We start from the raw sequence: 18,310 nt of genomic DNA on the forward strand, positions 1-18,310 counted from the left end.
AGTTCCCCTACCGTATAAATAGTGAAAATCAAGTTTCAGACACGTGGTTGCATTTTGCTCCTGTGTGAGATTCCCTTTCCAATAGAGGTTGAAAATCAGCCATGGTGAGGAGAAAGTTAACGAACGCTGAAAGATGGCAAGTGATAGGTATGAAAAATGCTGGCATGTCATGCAGGGCCATTGCATGCATTCGTGAACGATCGTGCAGTCAAACTCCGACGTTTCTCAATGTACACTAAAACGCCGAGTTCAATATTAAAGGGTCTAAATGATCACAACGAACGCTTCTGTGCGTATTCGTGATAGTGAATTCCCAGGGGTTTCCCCGGGAATGTGGAAGTAGTCCGTCAGTGTTAACGTCATTTCAATAACACGGTTTCGTGAAAAACGTATGAACGTCAAATTGTGTCGTTTATATACTAATACACTTTCGCAGTCAGGTGACTTCAATTTGCCCCTTGCAATGCCCATTCTTTCACCTATCAGTGTTATATAATTACCCCCCCCCCCCCCCCCCCCCCCCACCATTTGCCCAATGTCCAGTACATATTACTTAACTTAAGTGTTGGCTTCCATTGTCTATTGCTATTCACCTATCAGCGGCAATCATCTGTTGACTTCTTTTGTTATCTTGTTCATATTGTTGTCCTTACATGTACACATATATATATGCTGTCTGCCTCATGGCATTCATTCACCTGAGGGGGGCACGGGTAGCCCAGTCGTCTAAGACGCCGCGATTCGCTGTGCAGAGTTGCGTCCCTTGGGCATGCCAGAAACTTATGATCGTGGGTTCGAATCCCGGTTCGCCTCGATTATGTTTCTAGGTTCGTCAGCACCATACACGTGCTCGTGGGTTTCACCGAAGTGGTAAACGTCTGAGACCTGCATCACTTCGGGCTTTCCTCCCACATTAAGTTGACACGCCGTGATATAACTGGAATACTGTTAAAAGCGGGATTAAACCCAACTCACTCACTCACTCACTCATTCACCTGATAAAGGAGTAAGCATATACTCCGAAACGTTGTGTTCCTCATAATAAAGAAGTTGACATCCATATACTCTCTTCCTTAGGTCCCTAGTACCTCATGTTTGTCTCCCTGTGGTGATTCCAGGACAGACTAGGTCCCCAGTACCTCATGTTTGTCTCCCTGTGGTGATGTCAGGACAGACTAGGTCCCCAGTACCTCATGCTTGTCTCCCTGTGGTAATTCCAGGACAGACTAGGTCCCCAGTACCTCATGTTTGTCTCACTGTGGTGATTCCAGGACAGACTAGGTCCCCAGTACCTCATGTTTGTCTCCCTGTGGTGATGTCAGGACAGACTAGGTCCCCAGTACCTCATGTTTGTCTCCCTGTGGGGATGCCAGGACAGACTAGGTCCCCAGTGCCTCATGTTTGGCGAAATGAGCTTATGGTGTTTTCAGTCTCTGACCTGGCTAATAATGTTCAATTGAACCTTATAACTCCCATTATGGCACAATATACCAACCATTCATTTTACGTCTCATCCACAATGTTTCAGCCACACAGGTCGATGTTATATTGCTGTAACATTGCTTACGTAAAACAGTGTTCTCTCGCTGACCATATAAGGTCCTAGCTATGTAATAATGGTACTCTATGCTTCTTCTGTACAAGAGGGGGCACGGGTGGCCCAGTCGTCTAAGGCGCCGCGATTCGCTGTGCAGAGTTGCGTCCTTTGGGCATGCCAGAAACCTATGATTGTGGGTTCGAATCCCGGTTCACCCCGATTATGTTTCTAGGTTTGTCAGCACCATACCCGTGCTCGTGGGTTTCACCGAAGTGGTAAACGTCTGACACCTGCATCACTTCGGGCTTTCCTCCCACATTAAGCTGACACGCCGCGATATAACTGGAATACTGTTAAAAGCGGCGTTAAACCCAACTCACTCACTCACTCTGTACAAGAAATGTTCCTAGTCTTCGTTATACAGACACACCTACAATGTAGTGTTAGAATCTCGGAGACTTTCAGCAGTGACTATACTGACTAATAAACCTGAAAACGATCGAACGTCCCCAAACAATGAACTTTATTCTTTTCCAGTATTGTCTCAGGAACTAAAACGCACGTAATACTTTACAAAAAACAAGTAGTTTAACGTGTTTTATTTTTTGTGTGAGTGAGTGAGTATTGTTTCACATTGCTTTTGGCAATATTCCAACAATATCAAGGCGGGGAACACCAGAAATGGGCTTGACACACTGTACGCAATTTTGGAAACGAACCCGGGTCTTCGGCGTGACGAGCGAACTCTTTAACCACTAGGCTACCCAACCGCCCCACCAAGTCAACAAGCATAGGTGGCTGGGGATCAGCTGTAACCCGAATTCCCTACGGGATGGTATACCACGCATGAACAACCAAACTGATCTCCCATTGATGTATTGTTTTATTGTATATATTAGTCACATCATGACCGGTGTCCGTCTTGACCAGGACAATAATGAAGTATCATGTGGCTTCAGAAGGGAATCGAAAATGGATACTCCGGATGATCGAGTGTTCTGAAACATCAATAGTCAACGTTAATCAGTGACCATGACAATTAATGATATTAAAAATTAATTTCAAAGGGATTCCTTATTGTGTCGCTTGATGATAAGATGTGAAGATGCAACTGTGATACTGTGACTTTGTGAATGCATCTCAGTCCGATCACCAACATAATATATAATTTCCACACCACGAGACGAAGGTCAAGGGGCGTACAGAAACGTTCAGCTCGTGCAATCCACATACGCTGTACACCCCACTGGTGACACATGTAACAGATTTACAATTGTGAGTTCACGAGTTACAAAATTTATTCTCAATGAAATATTTGTGTTGAAATTAAATCTATGTTATGGCCTACTTTCAGCATGATAACTCGAAGTGGGAACAAGGTCAACTACAATCTCATTAAAATCAGACCTTAAGTTCTCTCTACCACTAAACAAAGATCTGAAGACATCCCATTAGGGGTCATGTCAGAACGACCTTTCATCCGACCAATCAGAGCGTCGCTTGCCAGATCATGAAAGTGACAGTCGTAATGTGATTTCAAATCATACAACCCCGAAAACTTTAACACGGGGTATTTCGAACGATAGTTACGGGTTTAACGACTGAATCCATACAATCTAAGACCATCTCTTAGCCATACCGGGATGTTTTTTTGTTCAGGTTTCAAATTTGTAATCGAGAATTTGTCAAAATATTTTGCGAAGCGTAGTCGCCATTTTGAAATTAGTGCCGTAAAGCACGAGAAAGCTGCCTTCTGATTGGTCATTCCTTTCGACAGTCAAAGTTCGTGCAAGGTCGATCTGACGTGACCCGTAATGGGATGTCCTCAGATCTTTGTTTAGCGGTAGCGAGAACTAAGTGAGTTAGTGAGTGAGTGAGTTGGGTTTAACTCTGCTTTTAACAGTATTCCAGTTATATCGCGGCATGTCAGCTTAATGTGGGAGGAAAGCCCGAAGTGATGCAGGTCTCAGACGTTTACCACTTCGGTGAAACCCACGAGCACGTGTATGGTGCTGACAAACCTAGAAACGTAATCGGGGCGAACGAGGATTCGAACCCACAATCATAGGTTTCTGGCGTGCCCAAGGGACGCATCTCTGCACAGCGAATCGCGGCGCCTTAGACGACTTGGCCACCCGTGCCCCCAGCGAGAACTACGATCTGATTTTAATGAGATTGGGTCAACTACGACGTTATAGGCAATTGGTGTCACATCGAACATTAGACCTCAGTTGTTATTTAATGTCGAGTGGTTAACAGCGATGTATTTTACACGTATAGTCACGCGTTCATGTATTTAAAGCGAAGTACTCACATTTCCTGTCCATACACTCGGTGATCTCGGTTCAGACTGAACATTTGTTTCATCTCGGCTTCAGAGAGTTCAAAGTCGTACAACTGTAATGAACAAATGTAACGATATAATTAGTCTATTGTCGCCGGATTCGTAACAATGTCGTTTAATTTGCTTCGTCGAGACTTGCAACAGTCACGAGTCATATGTTTGTTGTCATTATTACAGCTATATTGCGACGGTGTGTAAATAAATGAGTCTGGACCAGACAGCATGAGCATTGATCTAAACTTGGGACACGATGATATGCACACGAAACGTCAGCGTGCCTGACCACAGGATTTTGTTAGTCGCCTCTTACGAAAAGAATGGGTTGCTGAAGACCAACTCTAATCCGGATCTTCCCAGGTAAGTTCGTAACAGTAAAGACAAGATATTTTATGGATGACTTGGTGTCTAATCGTTGAATTTTTGTCTGTTTTTTGTTTGTTGTTTAACGCCGCACTTAGCAATATTCCAGCTATATGACCGCGGTCTGTAAAATAATCGAGTCTGGACCAGACAACCAGTGATTGACATCATGAGCATTGATCCACATAATTGGGATCGATGACATGTATCAACCAAGTCAGCGAGCCTGACCACCCGATCCCGTTAGTCGCCTTTTACGACAAGCATAGTTGCATTTTACAGCAAGTATGGGTTGCTGAAGACCTATTCTACCCCGAAATCTTCATGGGTCTCATCGTTGAAATGGTTACTTAGAGATCTCGATCTCCAACTCGAGGACATTCTAACGACTAGACATGAGTGTTTGACTAGTCTTAACTATCTAAACCATGTCCAACTATCTTAAAACCTTAAACCTAAAATGTTGAAACAATATTGTTTATAAAACTGTTTTAGAAGAGTCATCAGAGGATATATGATTACAGACGGACAGACGGATAGACAGATAGAAAACATTAAAAGAACTCTATTCTTAACTACGATAACACTCACAGTATCCGAAATAAAACGTATAAAATGTAACCTTAGATATAATACAAAATGGCGATAAAACGAAGAAGAACAGCCATGCTATAACACACAACTACGAGGTTAACATTTTCTTAGAAAGCTGCCATTGTGTCTTTTCTGTTTAATGCATGTAAGACAACAAGATAACGCATAGAACAAGATAATGACAAAAACAAGACAACGCAGAGAACAAGATAACACAGAGAACAAGATAACGCAGTGAACAAGATAACACAGAGAACAAGATAACGCAAAGAACAAGATAACACAGGGAACAAGATAACGCAGAGAACAAGATAACGCAAAGAACAAGATAACACAGAGAACAAGATAACACAGAGAACAAGATAACACAGACAACAAGACAACGCAGAGAACAAGATAACACAGAGAACAAGATAACACAGAGAGCAAGATAACGCAGAGAACAAGATAACACAGAGAGCAAGATAACGCAGAGAACAAGATAACACAGAGAGCAAGATAACACAGAGAGCAAGATAACACAGAGAGCAAGATAACACAGAGAACAAGATAACACAGAGAGCAAGACAACACAGAGAACAAGATAACACAGAGAACAAGATAACGCAGTGAACAAGATAACGCAGAGAACAAGATAACGCAAAGAACAAGATAACACAGGGAACAAGATAACGCAGAGAACAAGATAACGCAAAGAACAAGATAACACAGAGAACAAGATAACACAGAGAACAAGATAAAACAGACAACAAGACAACGCAGAGAACAAGATAACACAGAGAACAAGATAACACAGAGAGCAAGATAACGCAGAGAACAAGATAACACAGAGAGCAAGATAACGCAGAGAACAAGATAACACAGAGAGCAAGATAACGCAGAGAACAAGATAACACAGAGAACAAGATAACACAGAGAGCAAGATAACGCAGAGAACAAGATAACACAGAGAGCAAGATAACGCAGAGAACAAGATAACACAGAGAGCAAGATAACACAGAGAACAAGATAATGCCATGAACAAGATAATGCCAAGAACAAGATAACGCAGTGAATAAGATAACGCAGTGAACAAGACAACGCAAAGAACAAGACAACGCAGAGAACAAGATAATGCCATGAACAAGATAATGCCAAGAACAAGACAACGCAGAGAACAAGATAATGCCAAGAACAAGACAACGCAAAGAACAAGATAACGTAGAGGACAAGATAACGCAGAGGACAAGGTAATGCCAAGAACAAGACAACACAGAGAGCAAGATAACACAGAGAACTTTATAATGCCAAGAACAAGATAACGCAGTGAACAAGATAACGCAGTGAACAAGGCAACGCAAAGAACAAGACAATGCAGAAAACAAGATAATGCCAAGAACAAGACAACGCAGAGAACAAGATAATGCCAAGAACAAGACAACGCAGAGAGCAAGATAACACAGAGAACAAGATAATGCCAAGAACAAGATAATGCCAAGAACAACACAACGCAGAGAACAAGATAATGCCAAGAACAAGATAATGCCAAGAACAAGATAACGCAGTGAACAAGACAACGCAAAGAACAAGACAACGCAGAGAACAAGATAATGCCAAGAACAAGATAACAAAAAGAACAAGATAACGCAGAGAACAAGAGAGAAAACAAGCAGTGATCTACGCAATTGGGATCCATGACATGTATCAACCAAGTCAGCGAGCCTGACCACCCGATTCCGTTAGTCGCCTTTTACGACAAGCATAAGAACAATATAACGGAAAAAACAAGATAACGCAAAGAACAAGATAACGGAAAGAACATGAAACAGAGGTGCACAATCATCATCAAGGTTTCACCATTGATTCGAAAGTATTATATCAATAATCGAAAATTAAATTTCCCCGACACATAGTACATGCTATCAATAACTAATAAATTATATTCTTTCAAATGCTATTGTTTATTATTCAATCTACAAATAACATGAATTAGGTTTAACGATGACGTCACTTGGAGGCTGCTAACCGGAGTACCCTAGGGAGTTCAATAGGTATGGGCAAGCAAGGTCAGACGAAGTATGACGTAAACCTTGCTCAGACCCGTGAAGATCCGGGGTAGAATAGGTCTTCAGCAACCCATGCTTGCCGTAAAAGGTGACTATGCTTGTCGTAAGAGGATCGGGTGGTCAGGCTCGCTGATGCTTGGTTGATGCATGTCATCGTATACCATTTGCGTAGATCGATGTGCATGATATGAATCACTGGATTGTCAGACCCAGACTTAATTATTTACAGACCGCCGTCATACAGGTGGGATACACAACAAATAAACAAACAAACAAAAATCGTCCACAATGCGGGGATTCCAGATAGACTAAGACTAGCAGTGTTTGGAGTAGCCGAGTTTCACTGTATGATGTACCTGGAAGTTCTCCTTCAGCCTTGACGGTGTGACGCTCTTTGGGATGACGACCAAGCCCCGCTGGAGGAGGAACCTCAGGCACACCTAAATCGTCAAAAAACAAACATTGTGATAACATGATTTCCTGTGTTAGTTTACAGCAGCGGACTAAGCTTTATAAAGGCACGTATCAATAACATTATAACAAACGCGCTAGGAGAAAATGCTGACTATCATGAGTGAGTGAGTTGGTTTTAACTCCGCATTTAACTTTTCGATGTGGGAGGAGTGAAATGATGCAGGTTTACCACGCACACGGGTATGGTGCTGACAAACCTATAAAAATAATCGTGGCAAACTGTGATTCGAACCCACGATCATAGGTTTCTGGTTTACCCAAGTGACGCAACTCCGCACAGTGAATTGCGGCGCCTTAGATTATAATGAGAAACCTAGGAATGAATGTTGTAGATGCTATTAGTGGACCCATGTCTATGGATGAAGATCGCCAAGTCTTCAGTCTACTCGTGTCAAGTTATACATACACTGATGGGCAAAAGAAACTATACCTCTCAGTTGATTTTATAATGAAAATATCTCAAGTAAGCGATATTATATAAAAAAAAAGTTTTGGAGGGAATTATTAGTCCAGGCAAAATAAGGTTTCACTTGGAGCAAATTACAACAGAATTTATTTTACCACAATGCATTTCTACAAGGTCCCGAAAACAACATACTAAAAGTCCCAAGCAATCCCAGTTTGGGAAATATGTCTAATTTGGATAATCCAATATGGCCACCAATTCTCAATATATCTTCCATATTTCAGATGAGGGTCAATGTTTTGATGAAAAAAAGCATTTGTTGTATTGCGAAATAGCCATATTATGTTTCTAAAAAGATATTCACAACAACTGAAAGTTTTCGACTATTGACAAATCTGTAAAAATTCAAGATGGCCGCCAATTTCAAGATGGACGACAAGTTTCCTAAATGTGTGTTTACACTGTTGAATCTTTTAACCCTAAAACAGTGTGCTAGGACTTATATGCATATAACTTGGTACACTAACTCACCGAAGTATAGTTAACACTTTTAGATAAGACATTCCGTCACCAGTGGCCCCTGGTGGCCCAAAATGCTAAGATTGCCGCCAAAAGTTTAATGGCCAGACATAGAATATCATTTCACTGTTGGTCTCTGAAGACATAATTGAGTGATTTGAACTTCTACATCGGGGTAAAGAGACCCAAGGATGTATGTAGAATACTCAATCATTTGCATAAATCCAATATAACCAGTGAAGAAGTGTGACATCACACTTGAAATAGCCAATCAGCGTTCAGAACGGCTAAAATGCACATATGCAAACATGTGACAGTTATTGCATTTGCATTCCCCTCACTTGACTCACTTGACTTCCGGTTGAAAAGGGGTAAATATTCCCTGCTTTCTGATTGGCTAAATTAAATCAACATTAGGAAACTTTGATCAAAGTGTTTGACAGCATCTTACAGTATCTAAGACTTTGACCAAGTTTTTGATGAAATTTTGATAATGTAATTCAAATAGGGGAATGCAAATGCAATAACTGTCACATGTTTGCATATGTGCATTTTAGCCGTTCTGAACGCTGATTGGCTATTTCAAGTTATGTGATGTCACACTTCTTCACTGGTCAGAACCATAAGGTATAGCGTCATCCATTTTTAATGACGTCACAAACTGAACATAAACAAAGTCATATCAAACATCAATGACATCATAAGGTATTTTCCCAACAATGAAGCACTAAAATTTTCCCATAATTTGTTTATTGTTGTTTAATGCCGCACTCAGCAATATTCCAGCTGATGACGGCGGTCTGTAAATATCCGATGTATTATTAAAGTAACTGATTCAATGTTCAGTGTTTCGCAGGACAACGCCTATTACCTGCGCAGGACTTTTCCCTTTGGCGGCAGCGATGTCTTTCAAGATTGGTTGCTCGAACAACACAGGGTCGTCACTTTTCTTCCTAAAAAGGAATCAATATATTGCAGGATAAATGACCGAAGGCAGAACGCAAGATCAAGTCAATATACATACATTGTAGTTCAGATAAAATCAATGGCTGTCATTTAGCCAACGTCGGGTGTGGCGAGCAAGCGCGCGTTACAAAGCTACAGAAACGCTAACATTTCTCCAAGGGGATCGAACATCAGACCGATGTTAAGGACAGATAGTCTTGTGAAACGATACAAGACGAACAGATAGTATTCGGGTTGTAGCATATACTCGCTTGTAAAGTATGGGTTATAATCTATCCCGTGCTTATAAGTCTATTCCCATGCACTGTGGTCTATTCCCTGTCTATAAGGGTGGGTTGTAGTCTACCCCTACATTGTGGTCTATTCCCTGTCTATAAGGGTGGGTTGTAGTCTACCCGTACACTGTGGTCTATTCCCTGTCTATAAGGGTGGGTTGTGGTCTACCCGTACACTGTAGTGTATTCCCTGTCTATAAGGGCGGGTTGTAGTCTACCCCTACACTGTGGTCTATTCCCTGTCTATAAGGGTGGGTTGTGGTCTACCCGTACACTGTAGTGTATTCCCTGTCTATAAGGGCGGGTTGTAGTCTACCCCTACACTGTGGTCTATTCCCTGTCTATAAGGGTGGGTTGTAATCTACCCCTACACTGTAGTGTATTCCCTGTCTATAAGGGTGGGTTGTAGTCTACACTGTGGTCTATTCCCTGTCTATAAGGGTAGGTTGTAGCCTATCCCCTTCCTGATACGGGTGGATGCGAGTCTCTGTAGCATCACTCAAGGGTGGGTTGATTTACCATGGCCTATTGGGGCTGCCGAAGGGAGCGTAGGCTGTGACCGTCAGTTCCCGTTCCTGGCAGAAGTCGATAAGCCTTGCGTTACTGAACAAGGGGTTCACCTCGATCTGGAAGGAGACATACACCAGGATGAGTTCTAACTGTACACGTCTTCAACTATAGTCTGGAAGGTAAATTAAGGTACCGAAGTCACGGGTGGAACGAACATTTGAAACAGCCATCTGCATAATGCTACCCCTGCGTCACAGGGCCTTACGACACAGTTGAACCTATCAACTCAACTCGAGGGTGCACGGGAATCACGCACGCACGAATACGGTGTTAGCGTTCGCGTTTCAACGTGCGTGATTCCCGTGCACCCTTTCGAGTGGAGTTGATTGGTTCAACTGTGTCATATGGCCCTGTGACGCAATGGATGTTGCACGGCTTGATGCGAGCCCTGTCACTGAAGTGTATGTTTACCTGGATGTTGCACGGCTTGATGCGAGCCCTGTCAGTGATGTGTATGTTTACCTAGATGATGGACGGCTTGATGCGAGCCCTGTCAGTGATGTGTATGTTTACCTAGATGATGCACGGCTTGATGCGAGCCCTGTCAGTGATGTGTATGTTTACCTGGATGTTGCACGGCTTGATGCGAGCCCTGTCAGTGATGTGTATGTTTACCTGGATGTTGCACGGCTTGATGCGAGCCCTGTCAGTGATGTGTATGTTTACCTGGATGTTGCACGGCTTGATGCGAGCCCTGTCAGTGATGTGTATGTTTACCTGGATGTTGCACGGCTTGATGCGAGCCCTGTCAGTGATGTGTATGTTTACCTGGATGTTGCACGGCTTGATGCGAGCCCTATCAGTGGTGTGTATGTTTACCTGGATGTTGCAAGGCTTGATGCGAGCCCTGTCAGTGATGTGTATGTTTACCTGGATGTTGCACGGCTTGATGCGAGCCCCGTCAATCACTCTCTGCACCTGTTTGCTGTTGAAGTTAGAGATGCCGATATTCTTTGTCAGTCCTGCATCCTTCGCATCTTCCATACCCTGAGTGAGCGAGTGTTACAGTGTTACAGAGTTACAGAGTTACAGAGTTACACTGTTAAATAGTTAAAATGTTATCGTGCTAGTTACGATGTTACATAGTTCTAAAGTTCAGTTACAGTACAGTACACTACGGATATAACGAACTCAAAGGGACCACTAATTTTAGTTCGTTATAACCGTAGTTTGTTATAAGCATGTTTACAACATAACTACAGCAAATAGTCGGGACAAAAAAGTAAGTTCGCTATATCCGTCAGTTCGTTATAAGCGTGTTCGTTATAAACGTAGTTTACAGTATTATAGAGTTACAACTACAAATATACATGGTTACAGAGTAGCTATTCTACAGCTGCAGAGGTCGTGTTACAGTCTTGTAGAGTTACAGATGTTACAGATGTAAGAACTGCTGTATTACAGTGTTACACTGGTAAGTAAGTTGTCAGGGTGTTGTTTAGAATTGCATCCCTAAACAATGCCAACTCTTATACTGTACCATTGCTGTGCTTATTTTTGTTGTTTATTTGTTGTTTCACGCCACACTCAGCAATATTCCAGCTATATGACGGCGGTCTGTAAATAATCGAGTCTGAGCCAGACAATCCACTGATTGACATCAAGAACATCTATTCACGCAATTGGGATACGATGACATGAATCAACCATTCGGCGAGCCTCACCACCCGATCCCGTTAGTCGCCTTTTATGACAAGCAAAGTCGCCTGTTACGGCACGCATGGGTTGCTCAAGACATATTCTTCCCGGATCTTCAAATGTCATTCCCATTGCTCATCTTCTGTCACGAGTATGTATAATGTACCACTCTCACTAGGTACATCGCGTTACGGGTGGATAGGGTAACTGTCACAACGATACCCAGCAATATTGAGCACTACCCACTACCCAGCACTACCCCAAGTACCACGCCTACCTTCCATGTGTCCTGGATATCATGGAACTCGAAGATGTGTTTGTCGTTGTCGTCCTTTGGGAAATCGATGTCACCTTCCTTAAAAGACAACAATGGCAGAAATATATACTTCAGAATAATCATCAACAGGACAGTCTCAACAATTAGGGCTTTTTAATACCAAACCCACCCAGTGTACCATCACGTCTACCATCACCATCACCACCGCCACCACCGCCACCACCACTAACACCACCTCCACCACCTCAACCACCACCACCAAGGCTCACAAAAAGCTGAATACTGTTGCTGTTACGTATCCACATATTCCCGATGATGCTCAGAGCAATATATAATTAGCCCCCGTTATCTACATCCATCCCATATTCAAAGGACCAGTGCCAAGTGACCGTGCCATATTGTCACATACCTGAACCATCTCCCCACGTTGTGTTCAGGGGGCGTGTGATAAGACTTCAGGGACAACCATGGCGGTACACATTTTATTATAAACATTCTTCGCTGTATGTTCAACGGGTAAAAGGGTGCTATTTGATAGCCTAGCAGTTAAAGCGTTCGTTCGTGACGTCAATCCCCTGGGTTCGATTCCCAACATGGGTAGAATGTATAACAAGCCCCTTGGTGGTAATATCACCGTGATAATGCTGCAATATTGCCACCCATTCGTTTATATCATAGTTTATGTGATACAGGTTAAATTGAAGAGGGTGATTGAGTAAAAATATTTAACACAAAAACGAAAGAAGGGTCACAAAATAACTAACTTTACCAATTCCATATTTTATACATGATATGGGGCCAACACTTGTACATTTTGCAAAAACGAAAATTCGACTTACGATGTCGTGTATGCTTGTTAATTGCTAAAGATGACCTGATTCAGAAACGAATTGAGAAGCAAGTTGTTGTTTTTACCGACGTGATATAACTGCAAATCAGTGCCGCTAGATTGGGGACCTGGGCTAGAAAATGTCCTCATGGCGTTAGGGACGGACCATTTTTCAAGAACAAGGCCGTAGTTAAGTTTGTTTGACAGGTGTGTGTGTGTGTGTGTGTGTGTGTGTGTGTGTGTGTGTGTGTGTGTGTGTGTAAATATTTGTACAAGTATCACTTGTCGCCAACATGCCAAATAAACTGTTTCCTATAAAAAAAATCGAGAGGGGGGGGGGGGGGGGGGGGGGGTCAGGGATAATGTGTCGCATTCGACATTTATTCATCTACAGCTACTAAACCAGCCTGAATATTTTTTAAACAAATACTCCTTGCGAAAATGTAATTTTTGTGGCAGGCAGTTTCTTTCTTTTTTTCAACGGCATGGCATAATTATTTTTAAAAATAAATTTGGGGCCAATGGTCGGTTTCTCATAGGAGACTAAATGGATTGGTTGTCCAGCCCCTGTGACGAAGCTGCCTACCACCGAATCCCGCTGACCATGTTTTCAGTCACTGGTATATATTGCTGACTGCGGCGTTACATATCCACTCGACTTACCTTGAATGAGGTGGGCCAGTGGATAAGGTAGAGGTCAACGTAGTCCAGTCTGAGCCTTGCAAGGGCCTTCTTCAGCTGCTCCGTGACGGCGCCGCGCCTGTGAGCGGTGTCCCACAGCTACAGCACAGGGACATAGTATGAGTGCTCCGCGAGCACAGCAACACTGTAATCAGGTCACAAGTTGACCTCTGTTGGTATTAACTACCTCAAGAGAGACACGTTTAAATGTACACACAGCTTAGAGCTCAACTATTCACTCAAATTAAATATTTCCGTTGTTAGAATATGTACTGAACAAAACATGTTAAGGAGAATGACGATATGGGGGAATAATTTTTTATGAAGGTTTGTGCTCGGTCTTCACTATAGACAAATATCCCCAAAAATATTCATGATCCCTAACCTTTTTGTTCAGTATATATATCCGTTCATGCGATTCTAGAGGATCGTAGAGAGGTTCTCATAAGCACACTACATTTCAGTGGTTTTCTTGGAGACTCACTTCTGATAATTGCATGACATTAGTTATGGATTTGTGTTTTGTGTTGTCGACCTAGTAGTACCTTGGTTGTGATAAACAAGTCGCTTCTCGCAACGGTACCGTCCTTGATTTTTGCCTCTATCGCTTCTCCGACTTCCTGCTCGTTTCCATACACCCATGCGCAGTCCACGTGTCTGTAGCCCTCCGCGATAGCAGCTTTAATCGCATCTCGGACTGCGCCAGGTGCAGCCTGAAACATCCATGCAGTCATCATTACGTCAGCCGTGTTACAGTAGCAGTCATCAATACGTCAGCCGTGTTACAGTAGCATGCATCAATACCTCAGCCGTGTTACAGTAGCATGCATCAATACCTCAGCCGTGTTACAGTAGCAGACAATCATCAATACGTCAGCCGTGTTACAGTAGCATGCAGTCATCATTACGTCAGCCGTTACAGTAGCATGCAGTCATCATTACGTCAGCCGTGTTACAGTAGCATGCATCAATACGTCAGCCGTGTTACAGTAGCATGCATCAATACGTCAGCCGTGTTACAGTAGCAGACAGTCATCAATACGTCAGCCGTGTTACAGTAGCATGCGGTCATCAATACGTTAGCCGTGTTACAGTAGCATGCAGTAATTAATACGTCAGCCGTGTTACAGAAGCATGTTGTCATCAATACGTCAGCCGTGTTACAGTAGCATGCAGTCATCAATACGTTAGCAGTGTTACAGTAGCATGCATCAATACGTCAGCCGTGTTACAGTAGCATGCAGTTATATGACGGTGGTCTGTGAATAATCGAGTCAGGACCTACACACTCAACTTGTCCGGTTTCTATTCTTCGACCCCTATTGAGGTTACTGTGGACAGGGACATTTTATTTTGTCCTGAGCCTCATAATGTCAGCAACATCCCTGTGACGTTTCTATCTGACGATAAAGTCTTAGATTAAGACATTCATAGAACTGTAGATAACTTGGACGAAGATAACGTTAATGGAGCTTATCAGGAGTTTCAGACACACACATGAATGGACGACAAACTATAGTTGATAAAGTCGTTAAAGATAATAAGAAATATTTTCGTCAACCATGTTGATGTGACGATCTACGGTGACAAGGGAAAGAGTATCTGAAAGTGAGTGAGTGAGTGAGTGAGTTGGGTTTGACGCCGCTTTTAACAGTATTCCAGTTATATCGCGGCGTGTCAGCTTAATGTTGGAGGAAAGCCCGAAGTGATGCAGGTCTCAGACGTTTACCACTTCGGTGAAACCCACGAGCACGGGTAGGGTGTTGACAAACCTAGAAACATAATCGGGGCGAACCGGAATTCGAACCCACAATCATAGGTTTCTGGCGTGCCTAAAGGACGCAACTCTGATCAGCGAATCGCGGCGCCTTAGACGACTGGGCCACCCGTGCCCCCTAAACATTACCCAGCTACGTGTATTCTTATTGATTCATGCATACTCAATGTTTGTTGTAGGAGCAGGTTAGAATGGAGATCAAGTGCTGAGGCCATGCGATGTTGCTGATTATATTTTTAAATATATATTTACGTTTGTTATCGGACGCAAATGATGAAAGGCTGGTCGTGCCATAAACCAATGGTCTTCCTGTCCTTGACCCGGTTATATTTAGATGTCCTTGACAGAGCTGGAATATTGCTGACTCTAGCATGAAACATTAACTGTCAAATCATCTTCCTCCTCTACCTTAAACTCAGTACACGTCGGGGCGGTCGGGTAGCCTAGTGGTTAAAGCGTTCGCTCGTCACGCCGAAGACCCGAGTTCGATTCCCGACATGGATACATTGTGTGAAGCCTATTTCTGGTGTCCCCCGCCGTGATATTGCTGGAATATTGCTAAAATCGGCGTTAAACTATACTCACTCACTCAGTGCATCTCCGCACATCCCTACTTGCCGTGAAGAGTTTAATACCTAAGGTGTCGTGGTCCGCTGGTCTGACATTTTTTCATCCACACCTAGCCCTGTAGACCTCCGACAATTTCAATTCTCGTACATTCCATTCCATCATATCTACTGACGTCAATACTTCACGGGTTTCTACAAACTACCATTCTCCATCGCCCGTGAATACTCACGGCCGGTGACCAGTGAAGATCCGGGGTAGAATAGGTCTTCAGCAACCCATGGTTGCCGTGTTAGGCGACTTTGCTTGTCGTAAGAGGCGACTAACGGGATCGGGCGGTCAGGCTCGCTGACTTGGTTGATGCATGTCATCATATCCAAATTGCGTGTATACCATGCCGCAGTTAAACATGAATAGCCACTCAGACACATTATACCGGTTTCCGAGCGGACTAATCCGTGTTTAAGCCCCTTAATGCCGAGCACCAGACAGGGTAACAACAAGTACCATATTTTAACGTCTATTGGTATGACGCGGCCGTGTATCGAACGTTGTATACAGAAAACATTGAATTGTTGACGATAATCGACTGATGAAACACCCGCGGTCTCAGCAAGACGGCATATAGATAGCATACCTGGTCCCTGTGCCACAAAGCGATGTTAGCGATAAGTTAATCGTAACTCCCATACTTTAACATAGGCTTACAATTGTCCCAGTGGTAAATGTTGCTGAGCTGCAGTACCACTGATGTGGAGCATTTTCAAAGCACATGGTGTGAATGTGACAGTGCAGGTACACACTGACACAATCTTAATGATTGAAACCTATATATCTTTGAAATATGCATATCTTCATATACATCTTAACGTAAGGTGACAATTTACCAAATGTTTGATGAATTCTCGTTCTATGCGGAGAAAGCATGAAAATGCACATTTTGGAAAAAGAGACATTCAAAGGGTACACTTATCATACATTCAAATATGTTTCTAAATAGTCATGTAATTCCCAAGACGTAAATATTTGAACCTTTTATTCTGAAATATTTAATACTTCGGTAGCATACATATATATTTTTAATAAAAATATCTCATTATTTCATATATTTGTATATTTTTTCGAATTTTCGAGGTTTATTGCGGTTCTTCGAATATATTTTCGTAATTTCGAGTTTTGAAATAAACTTGAAGTAACGAGAAAGTAATCGAAGAAACGACAGAAAATTTCGAGTTTTAGAAGTGCATAGAATATAATCGAAATAATGGGAAAATAATCGAATTGACGAGAAAAACTTGAAGTGACCAGAAATTTCTAGAAAATTATAGAAATATCGAGAAAATAATCAGGTAACCAGAAAACACTCGAAATTTCGAAACAATAAGAGATAATTGACAATATGTGAAATTTAGAAGTAAAAAACTATAATTATGCAACAAAAGTGGCACCATTAGGCTTCCGGAATTGCAATAGCCGGTATGTGCCGAGCTTGCACATATCTTCGTGACAGCGAGATTAGTCGAGAGATGGGATTACTTCATTATTTCACGGGGACGAGTGTGAAACAGACATACATCATTCATTTCTGATCTTACTCGACTTTAAATAAATGTCACTTTACAAATCAGTAATGTCTAGTCTTGTCACTTCATGGTCAGAAGTGTCGTTGGCTGGAACAGTTCTATACAATCCACCCCCTCCCCTTTGTATAGTCAACCAGACCAGATTCCTCTTTTAAAACCACGTGTATGTCGTAAATATTGTCTAGACCTGTGATACGTTCTAAAAGCAGCGTCCAAGTCCTGCCCCACACTCACACCTCCCCACCCCCTCTTACCTGCCACACGGTCCACGTCCCGCACCCCACGGCCGGAATCTGGGCACCCCCGGGCAAAGCAACCGACTTGGGAACAGACATCGTTAAATCTGACACCCCTCAATCTTATCTGTCTCAATAAAAGCCTCTCGTCAATGACCCCCTGCGTTGACCTCAATAACTGGGTTATGTTATCTGAAGATGTACGCCTCGCCCGACTGACGTGTACAAATTCAAACAACTGTGTCAGTGAAGCTATATTTCTTTACTTAATAGAAATTTACAACGAAATCTATCAGCATGGAAATGTTGGATCATATTCCACCACATTTCTTTCCTCTCAAAATTACACTCTCGCTGCTGATTTACACGCGCCAAACGAGTAGAGATGAAGATCTATGTGTATCAGTATTGGCTCAGAGTCTAATACTTGCCCGAAAATAGGTTAAATCCAACCCAATATTTACCCAATGGTTTACGGGGGATCATTACTCATTTCCGGTACATTGTCACCTCGAAATCCCGGACGCTGTTAATCCGGACACTCTTCTTTCGGAACGTCTATTGTTAAGTGGGTCTACATGGAATTTTGACCAACCTTTTATAAAAAAAATCTAGTTTACGAATCCGTCGAC

General features: G+C 42.6%; 1 protein-coding gene across 1 annotated transcript; it reads right to left on the reverse strand.

Annotated features, from left to right (window-relative positions):
• Window positions 1-2,408: 2,408 nt before the first annotated feature.
• Window positions 2,409-17,799, reverse strand: LOC139467133 (1,5-anhydro-D-fructose reductase-like). Its single transcript, XM_071248850.1, has 10 exons — window positions 17,697-17,799; window positions 14,061-14,228; window positions 13,498-13,614; window positions 12,006-12,083; window positions 10,961-11,077; window positions 10,040-10,146; window positions 9,151-9,232; window positions 7,237-7,320; window positions 3,852-3,934; window positions 2,409-2,535 (listed from the first exon to the last, which is right to left on the reverse strand). The coding sequence occupies exons 1-10, from the start codon at window positions 17,775-17,777 to the stop codon at window positions 2,493-2,495; spliced, it is 960 nt and encodes a 319-aa protein (XP_071104951.1). The 5' UTR covers window positions 17,778-17,799; the 3' UTR covers window positions 2,409-2,492.
• Between the last annotated feature and the right edge of the window lie 511 nt (window positions 17,800-18,310).

Source organism: Haliotis cracherodii, unplaced genomic scaffold (genome assembly GCF_022045235.1).
Source record: "Haliotis cracherodii isolate W230 unplaced genomic scaffold, xgHalCrac1.p SCAF_19, whole genome shotgun sequence".
Classification (NCBI taxonomy): Eukaryota; Metazoa; Mollusca; class Gastropoda; order Lepetellida; family Haliotidae; genus Haliotis; species Haliotis cracherodii.

What these genes read in the sequence shown, in the direction of transcription:
- LOC139467133 (XM_071248850.1), bottom strand. Translation starts at nt 17,777, where the DNA reads ATGTCTGTTCCCAAGTCGGTTGCTTTGCCCGGGGGTGCCCAGATTCCG. An exon ending in ATATCCAGGACACATGGAAG is followed by an intron (nt 11,078 to 12,005) that starts GTAGGCGTGGTA and finishes TCGCTCACTCAG; the next exon opens with GGTATGGAAGATGCGAAGGA. An exon ending in TCAAGCCGTGCAACATCCAG is followed by an intron (nt 10,147 to 10,960) that starts GTAAACATACAC and finishes GTCTCCTTCCAG; the next exon opens with ATCGAGGTGAACCCCTTGTT.